This window comes from Paramisgurnus dabryanus, chromosome 1 (genome assembly GCF_030506205.2).
Source record: "Paramisgurnus dabryanus chromosome 1, PD_genome_1.1, whole genome shotgun sequence".
In the NCBI taxonomy this organism is placed as follows: Eukaryota; Metazoa; Chordata; class Actinopteri; order Cypriniformes; family Cobitidae; genus Paramisgurnus; species Paramisgurnus dabryanus.
In genome coordinates, this window is record NC_133337.1 from 26,928,202 (window position 1) to 26,954,460 (window position 26,259).

The 26,259-nt window shown below is 36.5% G+C and overlaps 1 protein-coding gene across 1 annotated transcript in view; it reads left to right on the plus strand.

Moving 5' to 3' along the window:
* The window catches only part of kcnd2 (potassium voltage-gated channel, Shal-related subfamily, member 2), a 132,056-nt gene extending 108,555 nt beyond the window's left edge, over window positions 1-23,501 (plus strand). The window contains exons 3-6 of the mRNA XM_065289945.2: window positions 10,450-10,612; window positions 15,695-15,790; window positions 17,353-17,594; window positions 19,596-23,501. Coding sequence (XP_065146017.1) covers window positions 10,450-10,612; window positions 15,695-15,790; window positions 17,353-17,594; window positions 19,596-19,776 — 682 coding nt within the window. The 3' untranslated portion in view covers window positions 19,777-23,501. The remainder of the gene's footprint in view (window positions 1-10,449; window positions 10,613-15,694; window positions 15,791-17,352; window positions 17,595-19,595) is intronic.
* The last annotated feature ends 2,758 nt before the right edge of the window (window positions 23,502-26,259 follow it).

Genomic DNA, 26,259 nt, shown 5'->3' on the forward strand with positions numbered 1-26,259 from the left:
CATGCTGCATTGATAGTGTTGGCACACATTCATATATCATGGTGTGTTTTAAAGAAAGTCATGGTACATGTCAAACAAACCTGGTACTATAATGTTGATACCGTGTCTACAAAAACATTGCAATACCAGTTAAGCATAATTTATACTTCTCTGTCTGACCTATGCCATACACTATAGGCTACATGTCAGTTTTCATTTATAATTCTGCGCTGTTATCCGCACTGACAAAGCTAGTTGGCAGTAGTGGCATTTCCATCATAACATGAAACAAATCTTTTCAATATTGGCAAAAGATGAAAAACAAACAAATGGGAATTAGGTGCGTTTCCATCAAGTTGTTTGAGCGAATGACGGTGGTATTGAAAACCTAGTAAGCAACAGTAAATAAAACAAGGCCCGCTTAGAAAATAAAGGCAGGACTGCATTTAGTTATGTTTGAGCAAGTTATAAATTTAGTAGCAGTGCAACTTGTCATTGCCAAACTGAATGCAGGCACTAGCAGCAAGGGCATTGCGGTGACATCAAGCCCCATAGCCTATATAACGAAAACAGCTAGACCAGTGTTACTTATTGCACGGCTCGCGAGTTGCGTACGGCTCGGCAAGCATTCATTTGTGGCTCGCTCGGCAGTAAATAATACGGTGATTATGCAGGCATACGCTTTTTCTGTCTTTTAAAAGAAAATAATTAAAAGAAAGGTTGCCCCCTAGTGGTTCGGATGGCACTGTATAATAACAATGCTTAGCATTAAAATCCAGTTTTTTGTCATTAAGGGAAATCATCTTTTCTCAGTTACAAATTTAACTGGTAAGTAATAAAGAATTTGCCCTTGTTTTTATTGCATTGCAGCAGATCATGTTATTTATGACTGGATGTAGCTTTTGATATTTTCTGTTATAAGCTGTTGACTTTGACCTATCAGTGTGGATCTCATGAAAAAATTGTGAAGACCACTGAGCTAGACCTCATTGGTCTCGTGGGTTTAATGTTCACGATGTCAGAATTTATTTGGCAAATGCGTTTCCATCTCCCATTATTCGCATTTACTCTTTCAAAAACCACCTCACGTAAGTGTAAAAACTTTTTTTGTGAATTAAATTTTTTTTATATTTGTCATTTCCATCACTCGTTTCTTATGCGATACTTTACAATGCACATAAAATCGAGGTGATAGAAACCCAACTTGTGTCTACGGGAATATTACTGGTGTAACGTGCAGTTTTAAGAAGTAGCTTGTTGTGTATGTTGTTGGAGAAGCATCTGCAGTGATGTTAATAAATAGACAATGACTTTTGTTACAGCCCAAGTTGTTAAATATCGTTAATTACCATTGCAGACAGCAGATGACTCTGGGCCAGAGCCACACCGGATCTGCTGACTTTGCCCCATAGTCTACTGTCTGGGATGTTTTTTTATGGTCAGCGGAAAAGTGTACGATTAAATGCGCCGCTATATATGGCAGACTTTTTTGACCTAATGGAGGGGTTCAAGCGGACCAATCACAGCGCTTGTGTCCACATAGAATTGACATGTTGTTACATTTTTGGGGAGTTGTAGGCATAGGGTGTGCATCTTTGCATAGGCTGCACCATAAACTTGACGCAGAAGTATAAATTAGGCTTTAGGATGTTGTTTTATTACTTTGTTTTGCACTTAGTTATGTGCAGTTTTTAAAAAAAAATACAGTTTAATGTCTTGAGACTGGAAGGATTGCATTCCTACGGCTTAAATGATTATCACATTAGCTAAACCTATTAAAAGTCTACATTGCATCCAAATAATATTCATTTAAAGATTAAATGAGGGAAATGAACTCAAAATGAGGGTTAGCGAGTATGTGGAATTCGAGGCATCTGTCGTAAACTGCTGAATTGTGGGATTTTCAAAGGCTTGGAGTATTATTTGTAAGAAACGAATGATGGTAGATGAGTTTTTTTCCTATCGTCAGGGGAGCCGGCTCAGTTCAACAGGGTGGGTCATTAACATCCATGCATACTAACAGTTACGTGAATTATGCTGATTAGTCACAATCGAACACCACAATCGGAAAATAAATACATAAACACATTAAAATCTCTTTAGGAAACACACAAATCACAGACAGAGCTTCATTTCCTGATGCAGGTAATACTGCAGTAGTCAACATTGTGTATATTTTTTTGTTTTATGTTTATTTCAGATTTTCTCCATGCTGAGAAATAAAACTGAGAAGAAAAGCGCTCATGCAGGTAGATGATAGCTTTCAGTCTATAAACCTAATCTCTATTCGAGTCTTTTCGAGTTTCCAACAGAGAGAGGTTTATGTTGTTATGCAACTTAGCATGCATTATAATTTCGTCCTCGCCTCTAGTATAGGTCAGTGAGATTGCTGTAATTGATTGGGTTATGAATGGATCATATTTGCTTCTAATAGCTGGATTTCAATGTCAAACATCGCAGCTTTCCCCATTGAGAATAACCTTGATATGCTCTTCCTTTAAATCTTATCACATTCCATACGGCAAACAAAATATATTTTTAAATTATATAAATATTTGTAAAAAAATTTCAAAAATATATTTGCTAGGGCTGTCAAAAGATTAATTGCAATTAATCGCATACAAAATAAAAGTTTTTTTGCATAATTAATGTGTGTAATTCTATATATAGAGAAAGATTTTGATTTATTTTATTTTATAAATATAAATAAAAATATACTTTTATCTAAAATTCATACATGTATGTGTGTATTTATATATACATAATATATACACACAGTACACACACACACACACACACACATATTATGCAAACACAAAAACACTTTTATTTTGTATGTAATTAATTGTGATTAATCTTTTGATGGCCCTAATTTTTGCTGAAATATATTTTGGAATATGTTTACAAAAATATTTTTCACAGATACATATTGGCCATTTTTGTATATTTTTAAATATATTTTAAAATAAATCAATTTTAAAGAATTAAAAATATATTCAAATCCAATGAATAATATTCATGTCACATTGGAAGAAAAACTTTATCTTTCGAACCTGTAAACGTAACCTGTTTAAAAAGGTTCAAATTAAATATATTTTCAACTTAAAAAATTTACTTTATAAAATGTACTTGTATTAAGCTTTTATTTAATGCAAAATAATACACTTTTTGTCATATGAAATGTAAAATGAGAAATGTATTTGTTTGTCCTTGAAATCCATGTTGAAATATATTAATATGAAAGTTAAAACTAAATATATTTCCAAATTTTTGACCAGAAAAATCCTGTATGGGATTTCACACGCTCTTCCTGTTGCCGTGACACACTTGGCATCGGTGGACAAATATAATGGTGATCAAGTGTTATTTTCGTTACGAATCTGACAATTTCAGCCCGGTTGTGTGGAGAGAGTGTTTTCTTCTTTGACACAACGTGAGCTCAGAGTTTTATCTCTGATTGATCTGCTGTGAGTCAGTGAAGCAAGAGACCATTCTGTGGCTTTATAAGACAAGATAAAAGACTTTTATCATCTCTTTCTCTCTCTTCTTTCTCAGCAAGAAGTTCTGTATGACTGGCAGAAGAACATCCTTCATTATCAGTTCAACGACTGTGCACCTGATCAGGGGCGTAGCAGGGAATCTTGGGCCCTATGCAAAGACGGTGTGTGGGGGACCCGATCCACACCAAACATCACAGCTTTACTAATATTAGTGTATGATACACTCTTATTGAGAATAATTACTGATATCATTTTTAAACTAGCATTATTAAATAAGTTGTATGCAATGCATAGTACAACATAAATTAATATTTGCATTTCAGTATATTTAGAGATATAAAGGTGCCCACCTCTGTATCCCCTTGGACATAACCATTTCATTAGAATTGTGTTTTCTTAACAGTAACAGAGAGTCACCCGTGCACCTGATTCCGTTAAGACCTTTGTAGAAGAAAACATGGGTTGATGCGATAATCTCTCTGTCTGCTTTAGACACGCTTGAACAGTGAACATGTCTGATAGGAGTTTGAATGAATGCCCTGGTTTGCAAATGTGTGCAGCGAGGGATAAAAAATGGACGAAGATTGGATAAAACAGATTCATGGGAAGGTCGGGAGAAAGCATAGACAGAATTATTGATGAGGGAGGCGGGGGTCTCGTATGAAGCCTTTGTATAAAGCATTCACAAAAGCCTTTCAAGAGAATCTTGGTTGTGAAATTTCACCTATGGTGCTGTTGCTCTCGGCTGTTGTAAGGGAGGGGAAGATCATGCGCTCGGTTTGGCCTGCACATGTCAAACGTGACCGTTTTGTCGCTTACATGAGGATTTATGTTTCATGTGGACCTTTTTGTAGGAAATCACAATGTGACCATTCAGAACTAAAGTATGCGTAAACAAAAGTTTACTCGACACTCGATCTCTGGTCTTGACTCAGACTCGACACTCGATCTCTGGTCTTGATTGGGACTCGACAGTCAATCTCTGGTCTTGACAGGGACTCGACACTCAATCTCTGGCCTTGACTCAGACTCGACACTCAGTCTCTGGTCTTGACAGGGACTCGACACTCAATCTCTGGTCTTAACTCATCCCAACACTCGGTCTCTGGTCTTGACTCAGACTCGACACTCAGTCTCTTATCTTGACTCGAACACGACCCTCGATCTCTGGTCTTGACTCAGACTCGACACTCAATCTCTGGTCTTAACTCAGACTCAACCCTCGATCTCTGGTCTTGACTCAGACTCAACACTCAGTATCTTGTCTAGACTTGGACGCAACACTCGATCTCTAGTCTTAACTCAGACTCAACACTCAATCTCTGGTCTTGTCTCAGACTCGACACTCAGTCTCTTGTCTTGACTCGGACTCGACACTCGATCTCTGGTCTTAACTCAGACCCCACAATCGGTCTCTGATCTTGACTCAGTCTCGACACTCAGTCTCTTATCTTGACTCAGACTCGACCCTCGATCTCTGGTCTTGACTCAGACTCGACACTCAATCTCTTATCTTGACTCGGACTCGACCCTCGATCTCTGGTCTTGACTCAGACTCGACACTCAATCCCTGGTCTTGATTGGGACTCAACACTGGGTCTCTGGTCTTGACTAAGACTCGAGACTCAGTCTCTTATCTTGACTCGGACTCGACCCTCGATCTCTGGTCTTGACTCAGACTAAACACTCAGTATCTTGTCTAGACTTGGACGCAACACTCGATCTCTAGTCTTAACTCAGACTCGACACTCAGTCTCTTGTCTAGACTTGGACTCCACACTCAATCTCTTGTCTAGACTCGGCCTCAACACTCGATCTCTTGTCTAGACTCAGACTCGACACTCGATCTCTGGTCTTGACTCAGACTCGACACTCGATCTCTGGTCTTGACTCAGACTCGACACTCGATCTCTGGTCTTGACTCAGACTCGGCACTTGATCTCTGGTCTTGACTCAGACTCGACACTTGATCTCTGGTATTGACTCAGACTTGATACTCGATCTCTGGTCTTGACTTGGACTTGACACTCGATCTCTTGTCTAGACTCAGACTCAACACTCGATCTCTGGTCTTGACTTGGACTTGACACACGTTCATTGATGTTGACTCGGACTTGACACTCAATCCCTGGTCTTGGCTCGAACTCAACCCGCAGGCTCTGGTCTTGACTCGGACTCGACAGTCGATCTATTGTCTAGACTTGTACTTGACACTCGATCTCTGGTCTTGACTCAGACTCAAGTTGGACTTGAGTGTGTAGGGGGCTATTTTGGACACAGCTACTGTATCACATGCTTAAGACAAGAAAATATCTGCCACTGTGGTAAGAAATTTGTTTAGTTGAAACGTACTAATTGAAACTTGAAGTTTATATTAATGACCCGACTGACATTTTGTTGTTTTACTCATAAACTCACTTGATTTATATATTTTTAATACTTAATATCTTCATCAAGATGTTTTTAGTGAATATAAAAGTCTACTTTATGAAAGCAGGAAAAGTAGATCATGCGAGGACAGGTTTATGAATGCATCTATTAACAGCATGACACTGATGTTTGAGTTTTTCAAACAAGGTCATGATGTACGAACACCTCAGGATAATGAAGCAAAGACAGTTTCAATGCATTTCCCCTGCATGTGATTGTGAAAGAGTCCATACAGGCTTGGTTAAATGAAAGCGTTGAAACAGTCGTGTCATTAAATCTTTTAATATTCTAATGAGCGCTGTGTTTGTTTCATCTCCAGTCGCTCCAGAGCGTCAATGAACAATAGTCGTCTTAATGTTTTTTGATCTTGCTGTTTCTATCTGTCAATCCACCCGTCTTCTCATTTTACATAATAGTTATGTTTCAAAACATAGCAAGCTGCCTGCTGCCTGCAGTACATAAGCGGATGCCTTCTAAGATAGCATCCTAAACTTTAGGGATCTCATAATCTCTCTCTTTCTGTGTGTCTCACTGGGATTTATCCTTTGTCATCAGTTGAAATGTGCATGTTTACCTTCAGACGTTGGGTGCGTTTGATGACCTGTATCCTACTCAGGATGATTGTTATTACATTGGACCAGATGCTTAAAGTTTCTTGCAGTGTTTGTGACTGTGTGTGCTTAGTTTAATGACAAAGCAATGAGCTCAATCTGACCGAAACCTACCTTTGGTGTTATTCAGGGACAAACACTACAGCTTGTTAAGCATTTAATTTTAAAGTCCTTGACACTGATGGTGAATCTGTCCTACTTGACTCTTCAAAGATCCTCAGTGCAGTTCAGGCAGAGTCTCTTTAGGGAAGTCACATCACTTTTGCGGCCATGTTTGCAGTTATTTCAGTCATGCAAGACTAAAAGCCTGTCTTCTTGAATGGGAAAAGAAAGATATCTCTAAAATCACGTGCTGAAATCACAAGATATTTCTGACCAGCAATCAAACCTGATTTTAGTTGTACCATAACTTTTGTATCATAGCGTTTCTTAAACTCAAATTGCACTCAAAACAGCTTTATTTTGTTGCTTCAGTAGCCCTGTGGTTAGTGCATCGACATATAGCACAAGTGTGCTCATGGCAACCCGAGTTTGATTTCCATCTCTGGTGTCCTTTGATTCCACACCCCTATCCCCACCCAACTCTTTCCTGTCTACTCTCCACTATTCTGTCTAAATAAAATCATAAAAGCCCCAAAAACATAACTTTAAAAAACACCTTTATTCGAAGTTGTTTCATCTGAGAATATGCACAGGTTGTACAGAGCCCCTCCCCTAGAGAATCATCAGTCATTATCGGTTGATGATTGGTTCTTTTAACTTGAAGGTGGAGCTTCCGTGACCATATTGAGCATTACATTGAACCCTGCTATAGTGGAACAATCATATTATATATCTTTGGTTCAGGCAGGGGTGTAATTTTTAAGGTAAAAAGAGCCTCACAGTTTCAAGCATTAATTTCACTATGATTTCAATCATTGACATGACATTACTCAATATTAGTCAATATTAAACATATCAAGTTTATATTTTCACAAAATGTTCTTTACATTATGTATGATTTTGTGTAGAAAACAGTAAACCACAAATCAATCTTATACAGAGTTTAGTACCATATTCTTCTTGGCAGAATTTATTATTATAATTAACTTAATTATTTCCTGTATTTTGTAGCACCATAGTCCCTAAACGCATGCAGATGCAGGAAATGGGATTCAAGGCAAAAACATTTCCCCCATTTTATCCCCCCCCCCCACTTCTCAAACCAAAGTTATACCCTTGGGTTCAGGTGTGGGGTTTGTGAAGGTCTGTTACACTAAGTAATGTCAATGCATTTTTATGGGCATCGATTTGTCCACAGGAGCACATCATGGCATAAAAAGACACGCAAACATAATGCTGTATCATTACACTTAGGCCGTGTCCACATGGACATGAGTATTTTTATAATCGTGACCTTTTTACGCAGTTCGGCGGTTCATCCACACAAAAACACAGATTCATGTTACTGAAACCGAACATTTTTGAAAACGCCCGCCAGGGTGAGGTTTTTCAGAAACGCCGGTTGCAGTGTTGTCGTGTAGACAGCACAACCAGGGATTTTTAGGCTTTTGATTGGCCAACGTGGCTTTACGATTAGGGTCATATCACCGCCTGCTGGTGTGGCATGCTCTTGACAGCACGTGATCACATGTTTGTGCGTGTTCATGTAGGCGGAGATTTCTTTTAAACCGAGCGTGTGTGGAGGGGATTTTTTTTAAACCGCAGGAGGAAAAACTCTAGTTATTAAAATACCCGTGTCCATGTGGACTAGGCCTTAGTCTAAATTTACACACAACAACACGTGTGCAAAGTTTATAAAGATATTAAAATAAATATTAATAACAGATAACAACTGTAGTCAATGTATGCTTTATTACCTGTTAGCCTTTTAATTTTTTGTATATATTTGAACAAAACCCAGATTCCCTAATAAACTCTGTTTGCATTTTTGCCAAATTATTTTCTCTAATAAATAGCTTAAAAGTATCCATTTTATGCCACACCACATATATTGATGGTTTAATTTACATTTACGCATTTGTCAGATGCTTTTATCCATGCAATGCACAGTATACATTTTATTTCAGCATGTGTGGGTCCCTGGGTCCGAACCCATGACCTTTTAGTCAGCTAATGCGAAACTTTACCACTAAGCAATACCGTAGCACAATCTAACAGCACAGTCTAACCTGAAGCATTAAAAGTAAATATTGTACAAATTCCCCCCGGACACACACTATGTGTTTGTGTGTGTGTACAGCCGCTACAGGTCATCTAGGTTAATAGGGATGCTGTCATACGTAACAGCACTAGACAGTGAGCGGCGAGGAAATGACAAACACAGAGAGTAAATTAGTCCTTCCTGTTCCCTCTAGTTCACTTCACACACACAAAACACACACACGCACACACACACAGGCATATACACACACACCTGGCTGACACAGAACAAGGTCAATGTGTTTTTGTTTTTTTGCTGTGATGCTGGGCGGAGAATATTCGAATGCGACACGTCTACAAACACGTTTCAGAAAATTACAGCCTTCGTGCGCGGATTTGGATTAACAGCCAGTGGCCGACATTCATCATGTACACAAATCTAATTATGAGGGTAATTGCCTACAAGGGACTTTATTGGTCCTTTATAATGAGTCTATTGTCTGTTGTTGAAGAGGATCACAAAGCTTTCTATTGAACGCTTCTGTAGCTCGTGCGAGCGTTAATATGGATATTTTTCATGGTTTGGAGTGACTTGGTCAATGCGTCAACCACAGGACAAAGACAAAAGACATTTAAATCATCGCATATTTGCCGTCTCCTCGTCTCTCTCACTGGTGAAGTTAATTACAGGCATTTAATTGGTGAAGTCGACTCTCTGCCGCCTGTAATTACGGCTCAGTCTATGGGGGTTTCATCACGTTGGGCCCTTTTGAGTTTATATTCTCATCTCTGTAATTCAATTAGATCCTTCACTTATCGTACAAAAAGTCAGAACTGATTAAGAGCGCCTATAAAGTACATTATGTTTTTGTGTTATCTTGCAAATATATTCATGTGCTTGCCTTTTTTTAAGAAGAGATTGTCTCATAGGAAAAGTGCAGCTTTGGGATTGAATAATGAATGATGAATTTGGGCACATGTTGAAGCCTGTACTAAAATGTATTATATCGGTTTGAAATTTGCATAATGACAAAAAATCTGCTTGGCATGCTGCATGGTGATGGTGTCCAACCAACACACACATCAAAAATGGAAATTTATTCCAATCCCAGTTTATTAATAGTAAACTTTATATAGTAAGCTGTTTGGTGCTGATGCATCTGTTAAACGCTGATATAATGCGTGATGATGACGTCTTGGCATACCAGTTTTACACCCAACGACAGATCGTCTTCTCATTGCCAGTGACAGGGTTGGTTTGTCATACGCTGGCCTGCTTTAACAAGATGACAGAAGGTGTGTGCGTGTGCTGGAAGAAGACTAAAATCATGCCAGGACTGTGTGTTCTGGAGACTGCATGTGCACATTACGTACACGCTGCTTTGTGACAACGATTTGTGGAGTATCAGCATGTAAGATTGGTTATCGATGTCATTTGATAATAGAGTTGGGAATCTAGACCACAAAACGTGATCTTGTCGCCTCAGCCTGAATACAGAACGCTGAGTTTTAGCATCAGGTTAAAAGTTTGAGGATGTTAAGGCTTCGTGATGAGAAAAGCCTGAGGTTGAATGTGGGAAAGCACTTTCACACCAACTCGGAGATCGAAGGCTTGGTCTGCGCTGTATGGTTCTCTACTGCCCCCTAGTGTTGTAAAGAAAATCCAATGAAGAATTGTGTTTGTGTTGCATTGCACTTTTGTAAGAGCTTTGGATAAAAGTATCTACTAAATGCCTAAATGTAAACCAGCACTTGAGAAATAAAACATCTCTCTTTTTCTGTTACAGATATGGAGACATGGTTCCTAAGACCATCATGGGAAAGATATTTGGCTCTATCTGTTCGCTGAGTGGCGTGCTGGTGATCGCTCTTCCCGTGCCCGTCATCGTGTCCAATTTCAGCCGGATCTACCACCAGAGTCAACGTGCAGAAAAGCGGCGGGCTCAAAAGGTACCCTACATAGGGGCGTTGCATGGAATCTTGGGCCCTATGCAAAGACGGTGTGTGGGGGCTAGGCATGGGCCGGTATAAGATTCTGGCGGTATGATAACCTTTAGCAAAAATACCACGGTTTCACTGTGTTACGGTTTTGCCATTGCAACACTAAAATGTGTTATTTTTTAAATGCCAGGTAAAAATAAAGCCTTTAAATTATAATATGCTTTCAAAAAATATATAATATCTTTGTAATGTATATTAAATGTAAACATCAAATCAATCACATGACTTAATGATTTAATGAATTTTGTATAAACACAGCTCATACCTTGGAGACGGTATCACAGAATATTTCAGTGGTTTTGAAACCTTGACTGTTTAAAACCTCGGTATACCTTGAAGCCGGTAATCGGCCCATGCCTAGTGGGGGCCCTCCACACCAATCATCACAGCTTTTAAAACATTAGTCTATGTGCAGGTAGCTCATTGCTGGCAAATTATTTAAACCAGCAATGTTAAATAAGTTGTATACGATGCATAACAACATAAATTTATATTTGCATCCATAATTCAGTACTTTAAGTAATATTTAGGGATATAAGGGGCACCTCAGTTTTCCCTTACTCGGCAAAAATTGACTTATTTAGTATTTTTGTCTTGTTTTCAGTACAGTACATATATCAAACAATTTCGAAATCAAGATCTATTTTCTTGATGAGCAAAATGACATAAGAAAATAAGTCTATTGTTTAGACAAAAGACTAAATTTAAGTGAATTTGCGCTTAAAAACAAGCAAAATAATCTGCCAATGCACTGCAAGAAATGATTTTCAAGAAAAAAAATCTTTGTATTTTTGTCTTGTTTTCAGTAAAAATATCTAAACATTCTTAAATTAAGATGCTTTTTCTTGATGAGCAAAACGACCCAAAAAAATAAGTCTAGTTTTTAGACCAAAAATGTCACATTTAAGTGATTTTGAAAAAAAATGGGGTAAGCAAAAAATCTAGAATTTTTCTTGAATTAAGTGTTTAAGAAAAAATTTCAAGAATTTTTTGCTCATCCCATTGGCAGACTTTTGCTTGTTTTATGCACAAAATCACTTAAATTTGATATTTTTGGTCTAAAAACTTTTATTTTTATTTTATTTGTATTTTTAAGACTTATTTTCTTGGTTTTTATATATTTTTCCTGAAAACAAGACAAAAATACTAAGAACATTTTTTTTGAACTTTTTTTCTTGAACACTTAATTTAAGAAAAATTCAAGAAACATTTTCTTACCCCATTGGCAGATTTATATATATATATATATATATATTGATGATAAATATATTTTTTACTAAACTTCTTTTTCAAGAAATAACATCTTGATTTAAGAATTTTAAGATATTTGTACTGGAAACAAGACAAAAATACTAAGTAATAAAGTCAATTTTTGCAGTGTAGACATTGGAAACGAGTTACAGTATTTCTTCAATGTAAAGAAATGCAGATTAGCGTGCAATAAGAATTTATTTACACAACACAATAGCGGCATATTAACTAATTTTGTTCTCACCTGCTCGGTTTGAAAGACATTTGTGTTTTTTGCTATCCTGATATATTATTATTTTTTTTGCACATTATGTGCAGCAGGATCGCAACTTTTGAAATCAACACATTAAAATCACTTTGCATCTTTCTGCTGCTTTACAGCCAATCAGCGCTTTGCATCGTTCCTCGACAACTAATCAAATCATGCATGTCGCGTGCATGCTATGCTGAGGGGAGGCATTAACAGACGTGTCAAACATGCGCAGCACAGAAACGCAGTATTATTGTCCGATAATAAGCATAACTTCAAGATCTTGTAGGGCCGCTTACATCCAGGGCTCTATGTACTCAGCTACCCTTTTCCCCCCTGGCCCTACGGCCTCTGATCTTGCAGAGCTTTATAGAGCTGAGGTCAAATCTAGATACCATATGGAAATTCTGGCAGATTTGTATGTGACAAAGAGAATGACCATGTGTACACAAACAAAACACAGAAGATGATGGTGGGACAGGGTTGAACACGACTCGACAAAAAACTTGTGACCCAGATGTCTGCATGCTGTATTTGCACATCCGTCTCAGTGGACTGTTCATTTTGAGTGCATGCACAGATCTCATTCGTGACTTCAAGACAGCAGCAATAGAAAAACAGACATGCATAAGTTAGAAAGATAGGCGATACTTTGAGGAAGACAGATTTGAAGAGAGAAAATTGCCTTTTTTGAGTGACATTACTTTCTGTATGTATAGAGGAAACAGGCGTCACTCCATATTTAGATGCAATGTTTACACAGCCAATAAAACCAAAGATGCTTTGACTGTTCTCACATTAAAAGCCATTAAATGAGCCACTACTCTTATTTTAGCTCTCGAGTCCTGCCGATCCATGGGGACAGAAGAGTTTAGATATCTCAATCCCCTTCTGAGTACACATACACAAATAAGCAGCACAGCCAGTCCACCCAAGAACAACAATCTGTTTTCTCAGTTAAATGGAGAAAGTGAGACTCAACTCTGAAATTAATACTGAACTTTAAAGTCGTTGTGAAACTGAAGTAGCTATTAATAGTCTTATTTCCCCTGTGGTGACGTATATTCTAGTGAAACGGCTTTTAAAATGAGAAAATGTAGGGCTTGACCTCTAATTCGTCCATTGATAATTGATTGGATCGTTGGTAGTTGGGTCATGTTGCTATTTGCTAATTGCTGTGATTTTTTTCCCATGCCCCGCCCATCTAAAGCGAGATCGTTTCTAGGACGAGATTTGCGTTTTTGATTAAAAATTATGCGGGCACATGCATTTTTTAAAATAATAATAAACTCACAGAGAAGTCGTTTGTAAAAAAAATACCACAATATTACCAAAAAATTACAGTTTTTCATTTAAATTGCGACTTTAAGCAGTCGACACCGATACCACTTCAATTTCATGACTCTAATTTTTCGCATTTTGCAACCCAAAATGCAAACGTCCTTAAGTACAGCAGAAAAACTAGTATCATCACTTTTTAGTTAAAAAGACACTCCACTTTTTTGAAAATATGCTAATTTTCCAGCTTCCCTAGAGTTAAACATTTAAGTTTTTCCGTTTTGGAATCCATTCAGCCGATTTCCGGGTCTGGCGCTAGCACTTTTAGCATAGCTTAGCATAATCCATTGAATCTGATTAGACCATTAGCATCGCGCTAAAAATAACCAAAGAGTTTCAATATTTTTCCTATTTAAAACTTGACTTTTCTGAAGTTACATGGATGCAGGAGCGCAAAGATAATATGCAGCACCTGAAAATAGTCCCCTTAGTATCTTTCAATAGCAGGAGACTATTTTGGGCAGTGCGTAATATCATTGCCGCTCCTGCAGCCATGTTACGGCAGCAAAGTCCTTGATTATTTTGTCAAAATGAGAGTATAGTTCCTTGCCATATCGGCCTAGAAAATCACAACTTTTAATTTTTCGTCGGTCTTAGTACACGATATAACTACAGAAAAGTTTTAAATAGGAAAAATATTGAAACTCTTTGGTTATTTTTAAGCGCGATGCAAATGGTCTCCCGGAGATTGGCTGAATGGATTCCAAAATGGCAAAAATCAATTGTTTAACTCTAGGGGAGCTGGAAAATGAGCCTTTATTCAAAAAAGTGGAGTGTCTCAATCGACTTTGTAAAGAATGTCCAAGATTAACAAACAAACATATTAGACAAACGCATACAAACCTACAATCACACAAACATTGATGACGAGAGGAGAAAGTTTTAGGCTAAACGCCCCGTGTGTTTGTCCACTGAACAGAAAACCAGGATTGCTAGAATTCGTGCGACGAAGAGCGGTGGCGCTAACGCTTATTTGCAGTACAAACGCAATGGGATGCTGGCAAACATGGAGGAGGAGGTAACCGTGGAAACCAAGTCGCCGTGGTCTCTTAATGAAACTTGACATGATGGGCTGGTGCATGTGGACCCCTTTCACCCCCTGACCTTTCACCTCTCCACAAGGGGGCTGGGGTCCAAGCAGGGCTGTCCTCATTCAAATGCTTCTGTGATGTCTCTCTCTCTCTCTCTCTCTCTCTCTCTCTCTCTCTCTCTCTATCTCTCTATCTATCTATCTATCTATCTATCTCTCACTCTGTTCCACCTAGACTGGCACTTCTTCCTCGTATCTGGTCATGAGACAATAATCGTGTGACCTTTTGTCCAATGGCAGTGCACAGCATGCGGCTTGGCCTTGCGGGGGCAACGCCCATCCGGTCCAGTACCAACGGGGCCCCCAGATTTTTACTGCAACCCCTTTCTCCATCTTTCAACTACTTTACTTTTGGGTTTTCTCTCTTTATTGTCTTCTTTACCTTGTACTTATTGTTTTTACCTGCCTTGACAACTACTACTCTGTGCTTCATGCGTTAACATGCATTTTTGAGTGATTTCTTGTGGGGCTGTCCGGACTGGCTTATGCTGTCTCTCTCTCTCGTCTTAACATCATCAGGAGGAATGAGATTGTTTGAGTTGCATGTCATTAATTGGCCAGCATCTACGTGGGGGTGGAGTGGGGGCGGGGCCAACGTGATGCAGAGACTGTGGGACGTGTCGATTGGGTATCTACTATGACCCTGCACTGACACTTACTGAATACTCCCCTAATTTGGTTACTGTGTCACGTTGAGTCCTGCTTCTGGGGTTACAGGGATTTTGGATTGGGTACGGTGGCCCTCTTCATTCAAAAACACCAGATGCTCACTTAAACTATACAAGACCATATACAAGACCAGATCTTTATCTATTTGAGAAGTACACGTAAACAATATTATTTTTAAGTGTTGTCTGTTGCGTTTGAACCAGAAGCCATCCGTCAAGATTGAGGTTTTAAGAGAACGGGATGGGGCGCTGACCCAGAGCCTACTGTTGTTACGATGATCCAAAAATGCCTCAACATTGCCTGAATGTTGTTGGATCATTGTGAGAATTTGGGCCTTGCTGTCAATGCTCTTTTCCTCTCTCGCTCTCATTTTCTTGCTTGCTTTAATCTGATTGGTGGATAATCTGTCAGTCTTTTCTGTGTCTCCTATAAGGCATCAAAACAGGCGGGCCAAGCTCTGGTATGTAAGATCAACCCCACTTTTGAGACCCAGCATCACCATCTTCTGCACTGCTTGGAGAAAACAACGGTGAGAATTTCTTGTTTCGGTCGTCCACTTCATTTTCTGCTATCTTGTCTTAGTTGCTCGCTCTACTTTATCCATTTGACTTGTTAGTACTAGAAGAAATCATTACAGCATTAAAAAGCAATTATCTGCTTTTAGTGATATAAAGATGTCCTGAGAAATGGATGCGAAGCACCTCAGTAAGATTTTTTTCCAATAGAAAGTTCAAGAGTTTTTTAGTGTTGTATTATTCAAATGTCAGTGGTTTGCAGAATTTTTTATTTTGTACAGTATGTCCTGGATGCTCTTATCCATAGCACTGTACCAGGCAGTCAAATCTCATTTTTGCTAAGGGAAACTTAATATGATTGATCAGATACGATCATTGATCAGCAGTGCTTGGCATCAATGACGTCAAACGCCATGTTTATTAATAATAATTTAACAGAAGTATTTATATTTGATAGCAGCAGAGAAACATTGAGAATTTATGTGGACAAGATTTTTATTTTACTTCAACCTTTATCACCAACAAATCCCAACAGCAGCTCCGGGCATCTACTGCACTTCAGTGCTTGTGGGTTTGCAATAAATAAATGAAAATTTTCTCTCAAGAGAAATCACGAATCAGACGCTGGCATGAAACTGACAGCCGCTGTCGTCCTATGCCAACTACACAAGACTGTTTATAGTTAAAATGATGCACAGTGGAGTCCAAAATGAGATTCTAACAGCTTCTGCGTTGCTCTTTACTGTATATAAACAATGAGACATTATACTTTTATGAGTATTTTATCTTTTTCAGTAAAAATAACCCTAAAAATATATTTACATTCATATTCGTAATATTTTATTCGTTAAAAATTTAGTTAAACTTAATTCATTGAAGTTTATTTTTCTTACCCCATTTGCAGATATTTTTCATGCTTTAATTTATGTATTTTTTTAGTTTTTCCCGAAAACAAGACTTAAAATCTTTGACATTTTGCTTATCAAGTTAATGTATCTTGATTTATAACATCTTGTTTTATACTGGGAATGAGTGTTTATTTATTTATTTATTTTTTGCACAACGGCAAAGCAAATGTGAAATTAAGACTAAATGCAAATTACAAATATGTTCATCTTGTTTTATTTTAATTTATAACATAAAGAATAGGGCTGTCAAACGATTAATCGTGATTAATCGCATACAAAATAAAAGTTTGTTTTTGCATTATATAAGTGTCAAGTAAAATTAAATTCTAATTTCTCATTCTAATCGAATGACTTTAGGACTTTTCAAAAAAAGCTCAAGATGTGTTTAGTGCCAAGAGAGGTCAAACTTTATGTACAATGTATGTGTGCACATATATTTACAAACAAATGTACAAATTTATATAAATAAAATGTTTCTTAAATGTATACATGCATGTATGTATTTGTATATACACATGATAATTACACACACACACACATATAATGCAAACACAAACTTTTTTTTGTATGCAATTAATCGCGATTAATCGCTTGACAGCCATTAAATATTTCTTGTAAAAGATCAGAATGAAGTGCCAAAAACCAAATTTTCTTTCTGTTTGTCCTAGAATCATGAGTTTGTAGACGAGCAGACTTATGAGACAAACTTTATGGAAGTTACCATGACGAAGCCACCCATGTCTTGCTCTTCGTCGATGTCTTCGTCTCCGCACGCCCTGTCCTCCTGCTGCTCGCGCAGGAACAAGCGCAAGAGCTTCAACGTTCCCAATTCAAACATGACAGGAGGCCGCAGAGGAAGCATACAGGAGCTCAGCACCATTCAGATCAGAGAGAGACCGCTGAGCAACAGGTGCACACAAACACAAACACACTCTTTAGATTTACGCATGGCCAGCTGTGAGCGTCTATCTCTCTCTACAGGACACTTATCAACAGATGTGTCTTTTAAACCAGCCACCTTTATAAACACAAACATTTATGCAAACATTGACAGGGAAAACATTGCCTGGGTGCAGAGTCCAAGTGGAAGCAGATGCATCATTTTACTGTTGTTTTTTATTGTAAGCAGGGTGTAAGTAGGATGGATTTTGTCAGTAGGTGCGCATTGCTCTGACTCACCCTCCAGTATGTGCATTTAGCTGGCACAGTTGGTGTGGAAAATATTCTGTTTCTGCTTATTTATTTATTTCCAAATTAACAAATTACTCGCAAAATAAAATACACTTATATGTAGTGTGCATAATAAGCATTCTGTATGCATAATATATAGAACTCAGTGCATAGTGTAGCGTATCAATATTACGATTATTACTAGTAGTAGTAGTAGTAATATTACTACTTGCATTAGTGTAATAATCATTAGTAGTAGTAGTAGTAGTAGTAGTGTTATAATTATGATTATTATTATAATTATTATTAGTGTTATTATTATTATTATTATTATTATCATCATGATTATCATTAGTATTATCAGAATCGGTATTAGTGTTATAATTATTATGACTATTATTAGATGATGGTGGTAGTAGTAGTAGTATTGTGATTATTATTAGTAGTATTTTTATTTGTTATTAGATTATTATTATTATTATTATTATTATTATTGTTATTATTAGTAGTAGTAGTAGTAGTAGTAGTGTTATTATTATTATTATTATTGTTATTATTATTATTATTATTATTATTAGTAGTAGTAGTAGTAGTAGTAGTAGTAGTAGTAGTAGTAGTAGTAGTAGTAGTAGTGTTATTATTATTATTATTATTATTATTATTATTATTATTAGTGTTTTAATTATTATTATCATTATTATTAGTGTTATTATTATTATTATTATCATCATCATCATTATCATTAGTATTATCAGTATCAGAATCAGTATTAGTATTAGTGTTATAATTATTATGATTATTATTAGTATGGTGGTAGAAGTAGTAGCAGCAGCAGCAGTAGTAGTATTAGTAGTTTTGTGATTATAAGTAGTAGTATTTTTATTAGTATTAGTATTATGATGATGTTTATTATTATTATTATTATTATTATTAGCAGCAGCAGCAGCAGTAGTAGTAGTAGTAGTAGTAGTAGTAGTTTTGTGATTATTATTATTAGTAGTATTTTTATTAGTATTAGTATTATGATTATTAGTAGTATACGTATGATGATGTTTATTATTATTATTATTATTATTATTACTACTATTTTATTATTATTTAAGTATTATTGGCAGCAGCAGCAGTAGCAGTAGTAGTTATGATTATTATTATTAGTATTTTTATTAGTATTAGTATTATGATTATTAGTAGTATTAGTATGATGATGTTTATTATTATTATTATTATTATTATTACTACTATTTTATTATTATTTTATTATAATTGGCAGCAGCAGCAGTAGCAGTAGCAGTAGCAGTAGCAGTAGCAGTAGCAGTAGCAGTAGTAGTAGTAGTAGTAGTAGTAGTAGTAGTAGTAGTAGTAGTAGTAGTAGTAGCAGCAGCAGTAGTAGTTATGATTATTATTATTAGTATTTTTATTAGTATTATGATTATTAGTAGTATTAGGATTATGATGATAATGATTATTATTATTATTAACAATAACATGCATTGTGTGGAAATCTGCACAGATTTTTGTCAAGTTCTTGACTGCAGATTCCATGTAAGCCTGGAATTGTGCATGTGGAATTGTTCCCATAGTGATTCATGCCGTTGGAATCCTGCAAAGCTCCGGTTGTGGCACTCCCCCCATGCCAGCATACTCTGGGAACACTATCGTGATTCCATACAACAGCTGTGGGAATTTACCCATCAGCTGGCTATCATTCTCACCCTCCTTCTTCCCTCTCTCTTCAATGCAGTCGTTCCAGTCTCAATGCCAAGTTCGAGGAAACGCTACCCCTTAATTCCGAAGAGCAGCCCTACATTACTGCCGCTGTCATCAGCATGCCGACTCCGCCTGGGACCACGCCAGAGGGCGGAGACTCCACCAGCTCGACCGACTTCTTGCGAAGCAACATCGTCAGGGTGTCGGCGCTATAAACTAACCGCAGTGACCATTAGCTGTTTAAAATGGCGAGTGGACACTGGAATGGGATCGATGGAGCCCCCTAGTGTAATGGAGTAGGCATTGCGGCAGGACGGGACTTTTTTTAATCGACTCCTGTCCATGGCTCTGCTGTACTGTTCCGGGATGTCAGCTCCGCATCTAGGCCCATGCGTCATGTGACTCACACCCGGCCCGATAGGCTTTCACTCAACACACAGAGGAAATGATAACCATAATCACCATTGTGGTTATTACAGCTTCTAATATTATATTTTCAGTATTGTGTGTCTTCGAATTTGTTGTCTTAAATTTAATAAGGTCTAAGAGCTATTTGTGAAGAATAAGGAGCGTACCAGCAAATTTTACAGTAATGATATCTCGACAGCTTTTAGACACGTCTACACACCGATACTTTTGATACTAATAAGTAAAGCTGGGCTCTACAAGGGGACGAGGTCAAATACTTTTGTGTGCGTGCGTGTATGATGAAGACCAATCTCTTGCATGTTTTGCATTCATACGTCTTTGTCTTTTTTCCAATTCGGCATGAGCAATAAGGATTGGCTGTCTGGGAGTGCGTGGATGTGTGTGTGTGTGTAACTTGTCAATACTTTGCCTAGTTATACAGTATTGATTTGCAGCTGTCTCGAACTTTGAGCCCCCTGTTAAATAGCAAGGTTTTTCGTTTTCTCTGTAAATGGCTTTTGTGAATCGGCTGCTGCAGATGATAAACAGAAAATCATGTCGTGTTCACTTCTTGCCCGGTCTGATGGAATGTTGATTTTTCCTTTTCTCGAGTACAAAGCAGAGGTGACGGGAAAGGGAAGCAGCCTTTTGTCTTTCAAAATCTGGAGGGTTTTTTGTCTCACTTTGACAGCGGACGTATGCGGACTTGAATACTAGCCATTCCGTTTTATACTCCAATGTTTGCGAGTTAACTGTGAAAAGAAAAACGGTGTACTTATTTATTATGTTTGTTAAATTTCTACTGTGCATGTTGTCGTGAACGCTGAAACACTCCAGAACATTAGCCCGCCCAGAATTACATTTTTTTTATTAAACAAGTGAAAATATAAAAAAGCAAATATTCTCCAGAAGAATGACATCAAGTTGAGATATGGCAACACATCGACCAGTCAGATTCGTTTCAGTAGCTATGTTTCCATCCAAATATCGCATAAATCATTTGCGAATACAGCACAGTTTCTATTCAATCTGAGAGAACGAAACATAACTTCTCTGTAATAGGAGAAGTCTTTTCAGTGTATAATAAAGTACTTGTGCTTCAGAGCACACACACATCATCTTGCTTTCAGAGGCGGATGACTGCTCTATAGAAATGCAATCTTGTAATAAAGATGGTTTTGGAAGATCAACATACCGAAACACGACTGACTTGCTATAACGTTTCAGAATGAGGAAAACAACATTCAGATTGACCCGCTGGTTAGTCCCGTTATGCCGTCTCATCACACCCCAATTACGACTTTTTTTGATGCGCATGGAGGATTTTATTTAGTAAATGTTTTTCATCGCAGTTAACTCTTTTCTCGCCATTGAAGAATTATCTTGTCAATTAAGAGAAAACGCTTCCCTGCCAATCACGAGTTTTTACAGAAATCTATATTTCCGCTATTATCCACTAGGTGTCGCTTGTACCCAACTTCTAAAACACTGAAGCATCCACTGATCCAAAAACAGTAAAAACTCTGTGTATGTTTTGATCATAACTCTGAATCAGATCTCTAACAAAAGTCCTTTTCAAAAATGCAATTATTTAAGTTTTTTGCTCAACATTTGTTAATTTTCAAAAAACTACCCATTTTCAAGAGGTGATAAAAAAGAAAACAAATGAAGATGTGATGAATCTTTTTTTTCTTTCATTTTATATATTGTATGTTTATATTTAAAGGAAAACAATTCTGGAAGGCATTGAACTTTTGTGAAAATCATAAAAAAAATCTGGCACTGGCTGGCAACTTTTTAAAAAACGCTGGTAGGGAAAGAGTTAATGCACATTTCTTCTTGACAGATATACACTCACATAAATGATTATCATGAACACCTGTTTAATTTCTTATTAATGCAATGGTGTATTGGTTTGGGGGATGTTTTCTTGGCACACTTTAGGCCCCTTAGTGCCAATTGGGCATCGTTTAAATGCCACAGCCTACCTGAGCATTGTTTCTGACCATGTCCATCCCTTTATGGCCACCATGTACCCATCCTTTGATGGCTACTTCCAGCAGGATAATGCACCATGTCATAAAGCTCGAAACATTTAAAATTGGTTTCTTGAACATGACAATGAGTTCACTGTACTAAAATGGCCCCCACAGTCACCAGATCTCAACCCAATAGAGCATTTTTGGGATGTGGTGCCCTGAATGTGCATCCCACAAATCTCCATCAACTGCAAGATGCTATCCTATCAATATGGGCCAATATTCAAAAGAATGCTTTCAGCACCTTGTTGAATCCATGCCTCATAGAATTAAGGCAGTTCTAAAGGCGAAAGGGGGTCAAACACAGTATAAGTATGGTGTTCCTAATAATCCTTTAGGTGAATGTAAATTTTTCAGACTCAAATAAAATAATAATATATGCACATTTTGTGAATTTTGGTGTTTCCATCCAGCATTTTTTTATGCAATATTGCAAAATTTGCATAAAAATTGGTGAATGGAAACAGTTAGCATTTAGATTATCCATGTAAATATACTGTAAAAGGTTGAATTTGGGTGTAATTAATAATGAAAATTATGAATAAACACAAAATAATAATCTTAAAACAAGCTTTATTTTTAATAAACAAAATATTATTTTGATTTCCAACTATAATATATGTTCTTTACAGATTCACCCTAAAGCAAAAATCTTTTCACTCAAATAATGAATTGCTCATTGTGTAATGTCAAAAAAATGTTTTTTATGATATTCTTTAAACTGATGTCAGAGCAGTTTAATGTGTTGACGCACACACACGCACACACACATCATCGCCCTCTTGCTCAATGCCTGCACTCATTCCTGCTTTACCATGTGACTTATGCAACAAGATTCTTTTGTAAAGATATGCTTTGTATAAAAGGGGATACCGGGGGATAGAATCTCATAAATGCATATTTTTAAAAACTCAAATGTGTCAATTATATATTATAAATGTATTTCAGTTGTAAAATGCTAAAAAAAGATTAAAGATAAAAAGAAAGAGAGAGTGTTACTTGTGCACCTGTGCTGTAAATTTGTTCTTCTGTGTAGTGAAATTTATTACAGTTTCTTCTTTTTCCTGATTTTCACGGACATTAAATTGGATGTCTCACTGTTTACGTTCTCGGTCAGCCGGACCGTATGTTTAGGTTTGGAGATTTTCTAGTTCTTGTTTCGAGAAGAGGACCGATGGAGTGCATGCGCTCACACACTTCTGCCGTTCTGTCGTCGGCCAGATGACAACCACACATGTTTCTCCTTTACTTTTTTGGCTTTAGGACCAACAAGGGACTTTTTAAAAGACAATCCATGTTTGTGACATGACTAAACGACTACAGGATGAAGACGGTCCTTTGGAGTTTGTTACAACTTGTGTTATGGACATAAAAATATATGAATTATTGAAAAACAATGAAAAAATACAAAGCAGTTGTTTAGTCCGGTGCAGTGTATATGAATAAATAGAAATAATTCATTGTCCTATTAAAATACAAGACTTGCATTGTGATTATTTGCAATGTGTGTTTTTATCAATCTCGATTTTTGAAATCAATTATGACAATGTTACATCTGTACTGTATACTATATGTATGCTGGGGTACTCTTACAAAAATGCTGGGTTATTTTCAACCCAGTGTTGGGTCAAAAATGGACATACACGTTAAATTAATGTTTATATTTGGCCCAACAAAGGGTCAAAATGGGTTTATTACTTTTGACCCAATGCTGGGTTAGAAACAAATGCTTGGTTGTTTCGACCTACACTGCAAAAAATAAAAATGATTTTAATGAAAAGAATTCTTAGTATTTTTGTCTGGTTTTCAGTAAAAATATCTAAAAATTCTTAAATTAAGATGCTTTTTCTTGATGAGGAATATAAGTCTAGTTTTTAGACCAAAAATATCAAATTTAAGTGATTTTGAGCATAAAATCACATACAAAAAAATCTGCCAATGGGGTAAGTAAAAAAATCTTGAAAATTTTTCTTAAACACTAAATTCAAGAAAAATTTGCTTACCCCATTGGCAGATTTTTTTTACTTGTTTTATGCACAAAATCACTTACATTTGATATTTTTGGTCTAAAAACTAGACTTATTTTCTTGGGTTGTTTTGCTCATCAAGAGAAAGCTTCTTAATTTAAGAATTTTTAGATATTTTTACTGAAATCAAGAAAACATACTAAGAATTTATTTTCTTGAAAATATTTTTTTGCAATGTATATACTGCCAATGGGGTCGGCAAATTTTTCTAGATTTTTTTCTTGAATTTAGTGTTTAAGAAAAAATTTCAAGATTTTTTTGCTTACCCCATTGGCAGATTTTTTTGCTTGTTTTAGGAAAATAAGTTTAGTTTTTAGACCAAAAATATAAAATGTAAGTGATTTTGTGCATAAAACAAGCAAAAAAAATCTGCCAATGGGGCAAGTACATTTTTCTTGAATTTTTTGTATTTAGTGTTTAAGAATTTTTTTTAAGATTTTATTGCTTACCCCATTGGCAGACGTTTTTGCTTGTTTTATGCACAAAATCACTTACATTTGATATTTTTGGTCTAAAAACTAGACTTATTTTCTTGGGTTGTTTTGCTCATAAAGAGAAAGCTTCTTAATTTAAGAATTTTTAGATATTTTTACTGAAATCAAGAAAAAATACTAAGAATTTATTTTCTTGAAAATATTTTTTTGCAATGTATATACTGCCAATGGGGTGGGCAAATTTTTCTTGATTTTTTCTTGAATTTAGTGTTTAAGAAAAAATGTCAAGATTTTTTTGCTTAACCTATTGGCAGATTTTTTTGCTTGTTTTATGAAAATAAGTTTAGTTTTTAGACCAAAAATATAAAATTTAGGTGATTTTGTGCATAAAACAAGCAAAAAAAAAGTAATTTAAAAAATAAAAAAAACTTGTATTTAGTGTTTAAGAATTATTTTTTAAGATTTTATTGCTTACCCCATTGGCAGACGTTTTTGCTTGTTTTATGCACAAAATTACTTAAATTTGATAATTTTGGTCTAAAAACTAGACTTATTTTCTTGGATTGCATAGATATTTTTACTGAAAACAAGATAAAAATACTAAGCATTTAAGACATGGACATTTTGAGTCAAAACAACCCAGTTTATATTTAAACAAACCAAAATGCGTTCATTTAAACCCACAGACTGTGGCTTTGTTTATATTTCAACCAACCACACTACAAAAAATGGTTTTCAAGAAAAGTATTTCTTAGTATTTTTGTCTTGTTTTCAGTAAAAATATCACCTAATTTAAGATGCTTTTTCTTGATAAGCAAAACGACCCAAGAAAATAAGTCAAATTTTTAGATCAACGGGGTAAACTAATTTTTCTTGAATTAATCTTGAAATGTTCAAGTTTTTTTTTTTTTTTTGCTTGTTTTATGCACAAATCACTTGACAAAAATACTAAGACATATTTTTCTTGAAAATCAATTTTTGCAATGCATGGGCTGAAACAACTTAATGTTTTTATTTTTCACAGTAACATGAAAAAACTTTCACTATTCTTCCAAGGCCTCGATCTGAAGATTTTACTCGTATTCCCTCGTCGGCACATTTAAACATTAATGTGGTCCACCTGAACCGATCTTAGGCACTTAGTATGATTAAGTTACACATTAGCTTCTTAAATGCAATGACCACTCGTCTCTTTTATCTTACTCTGAAATGGGAAGGGCATCTATTTATTGTCCTCGCACAGAACGAACCCACCGCAGTAGCTGTGATCTCCCTGCAGGCGAGCGATAGCGCTGAACATTAGCATATTTCCCATCAGGCCGATGGTAATTGAGATGTTAGAAGTGGGTTGTAGGAAGAGACGGCTCCGAAAAGAGGCGGAAGGGGGGGATTCACGAGCGCACGAGGGGATGTTGGAGTCGAGCCTCACGCAAGCTGCAGCTGTCTGTTGGTGACCTCGCTATTTTTACGAAGAGGGGAAATGTTAATGGTTTCATTTCCTGACTGGCTTGTTTTACTGTACTCAGCGAAAGGAAAGAGGGAGCGTCTGGATGTCAGTTCCACCCATGGGAAACTTTGTGTCATTAGACGTTTTAAGGTTTGGAGAATAAAGTTGACAAGTAGTTGTAAAGTTACATATCAAATGTTTTGAGGTAAACAAACACATGGATGATGAGATTATAAAGAAGCGAGCAGCTATAAGATCGTCTGTGTCACACATACACAGGAGATGAATAGAGGGGGTGGTGTTTACAAGAAGAGAGGAAACAGTATGTCTTTTGTAAAGCTTG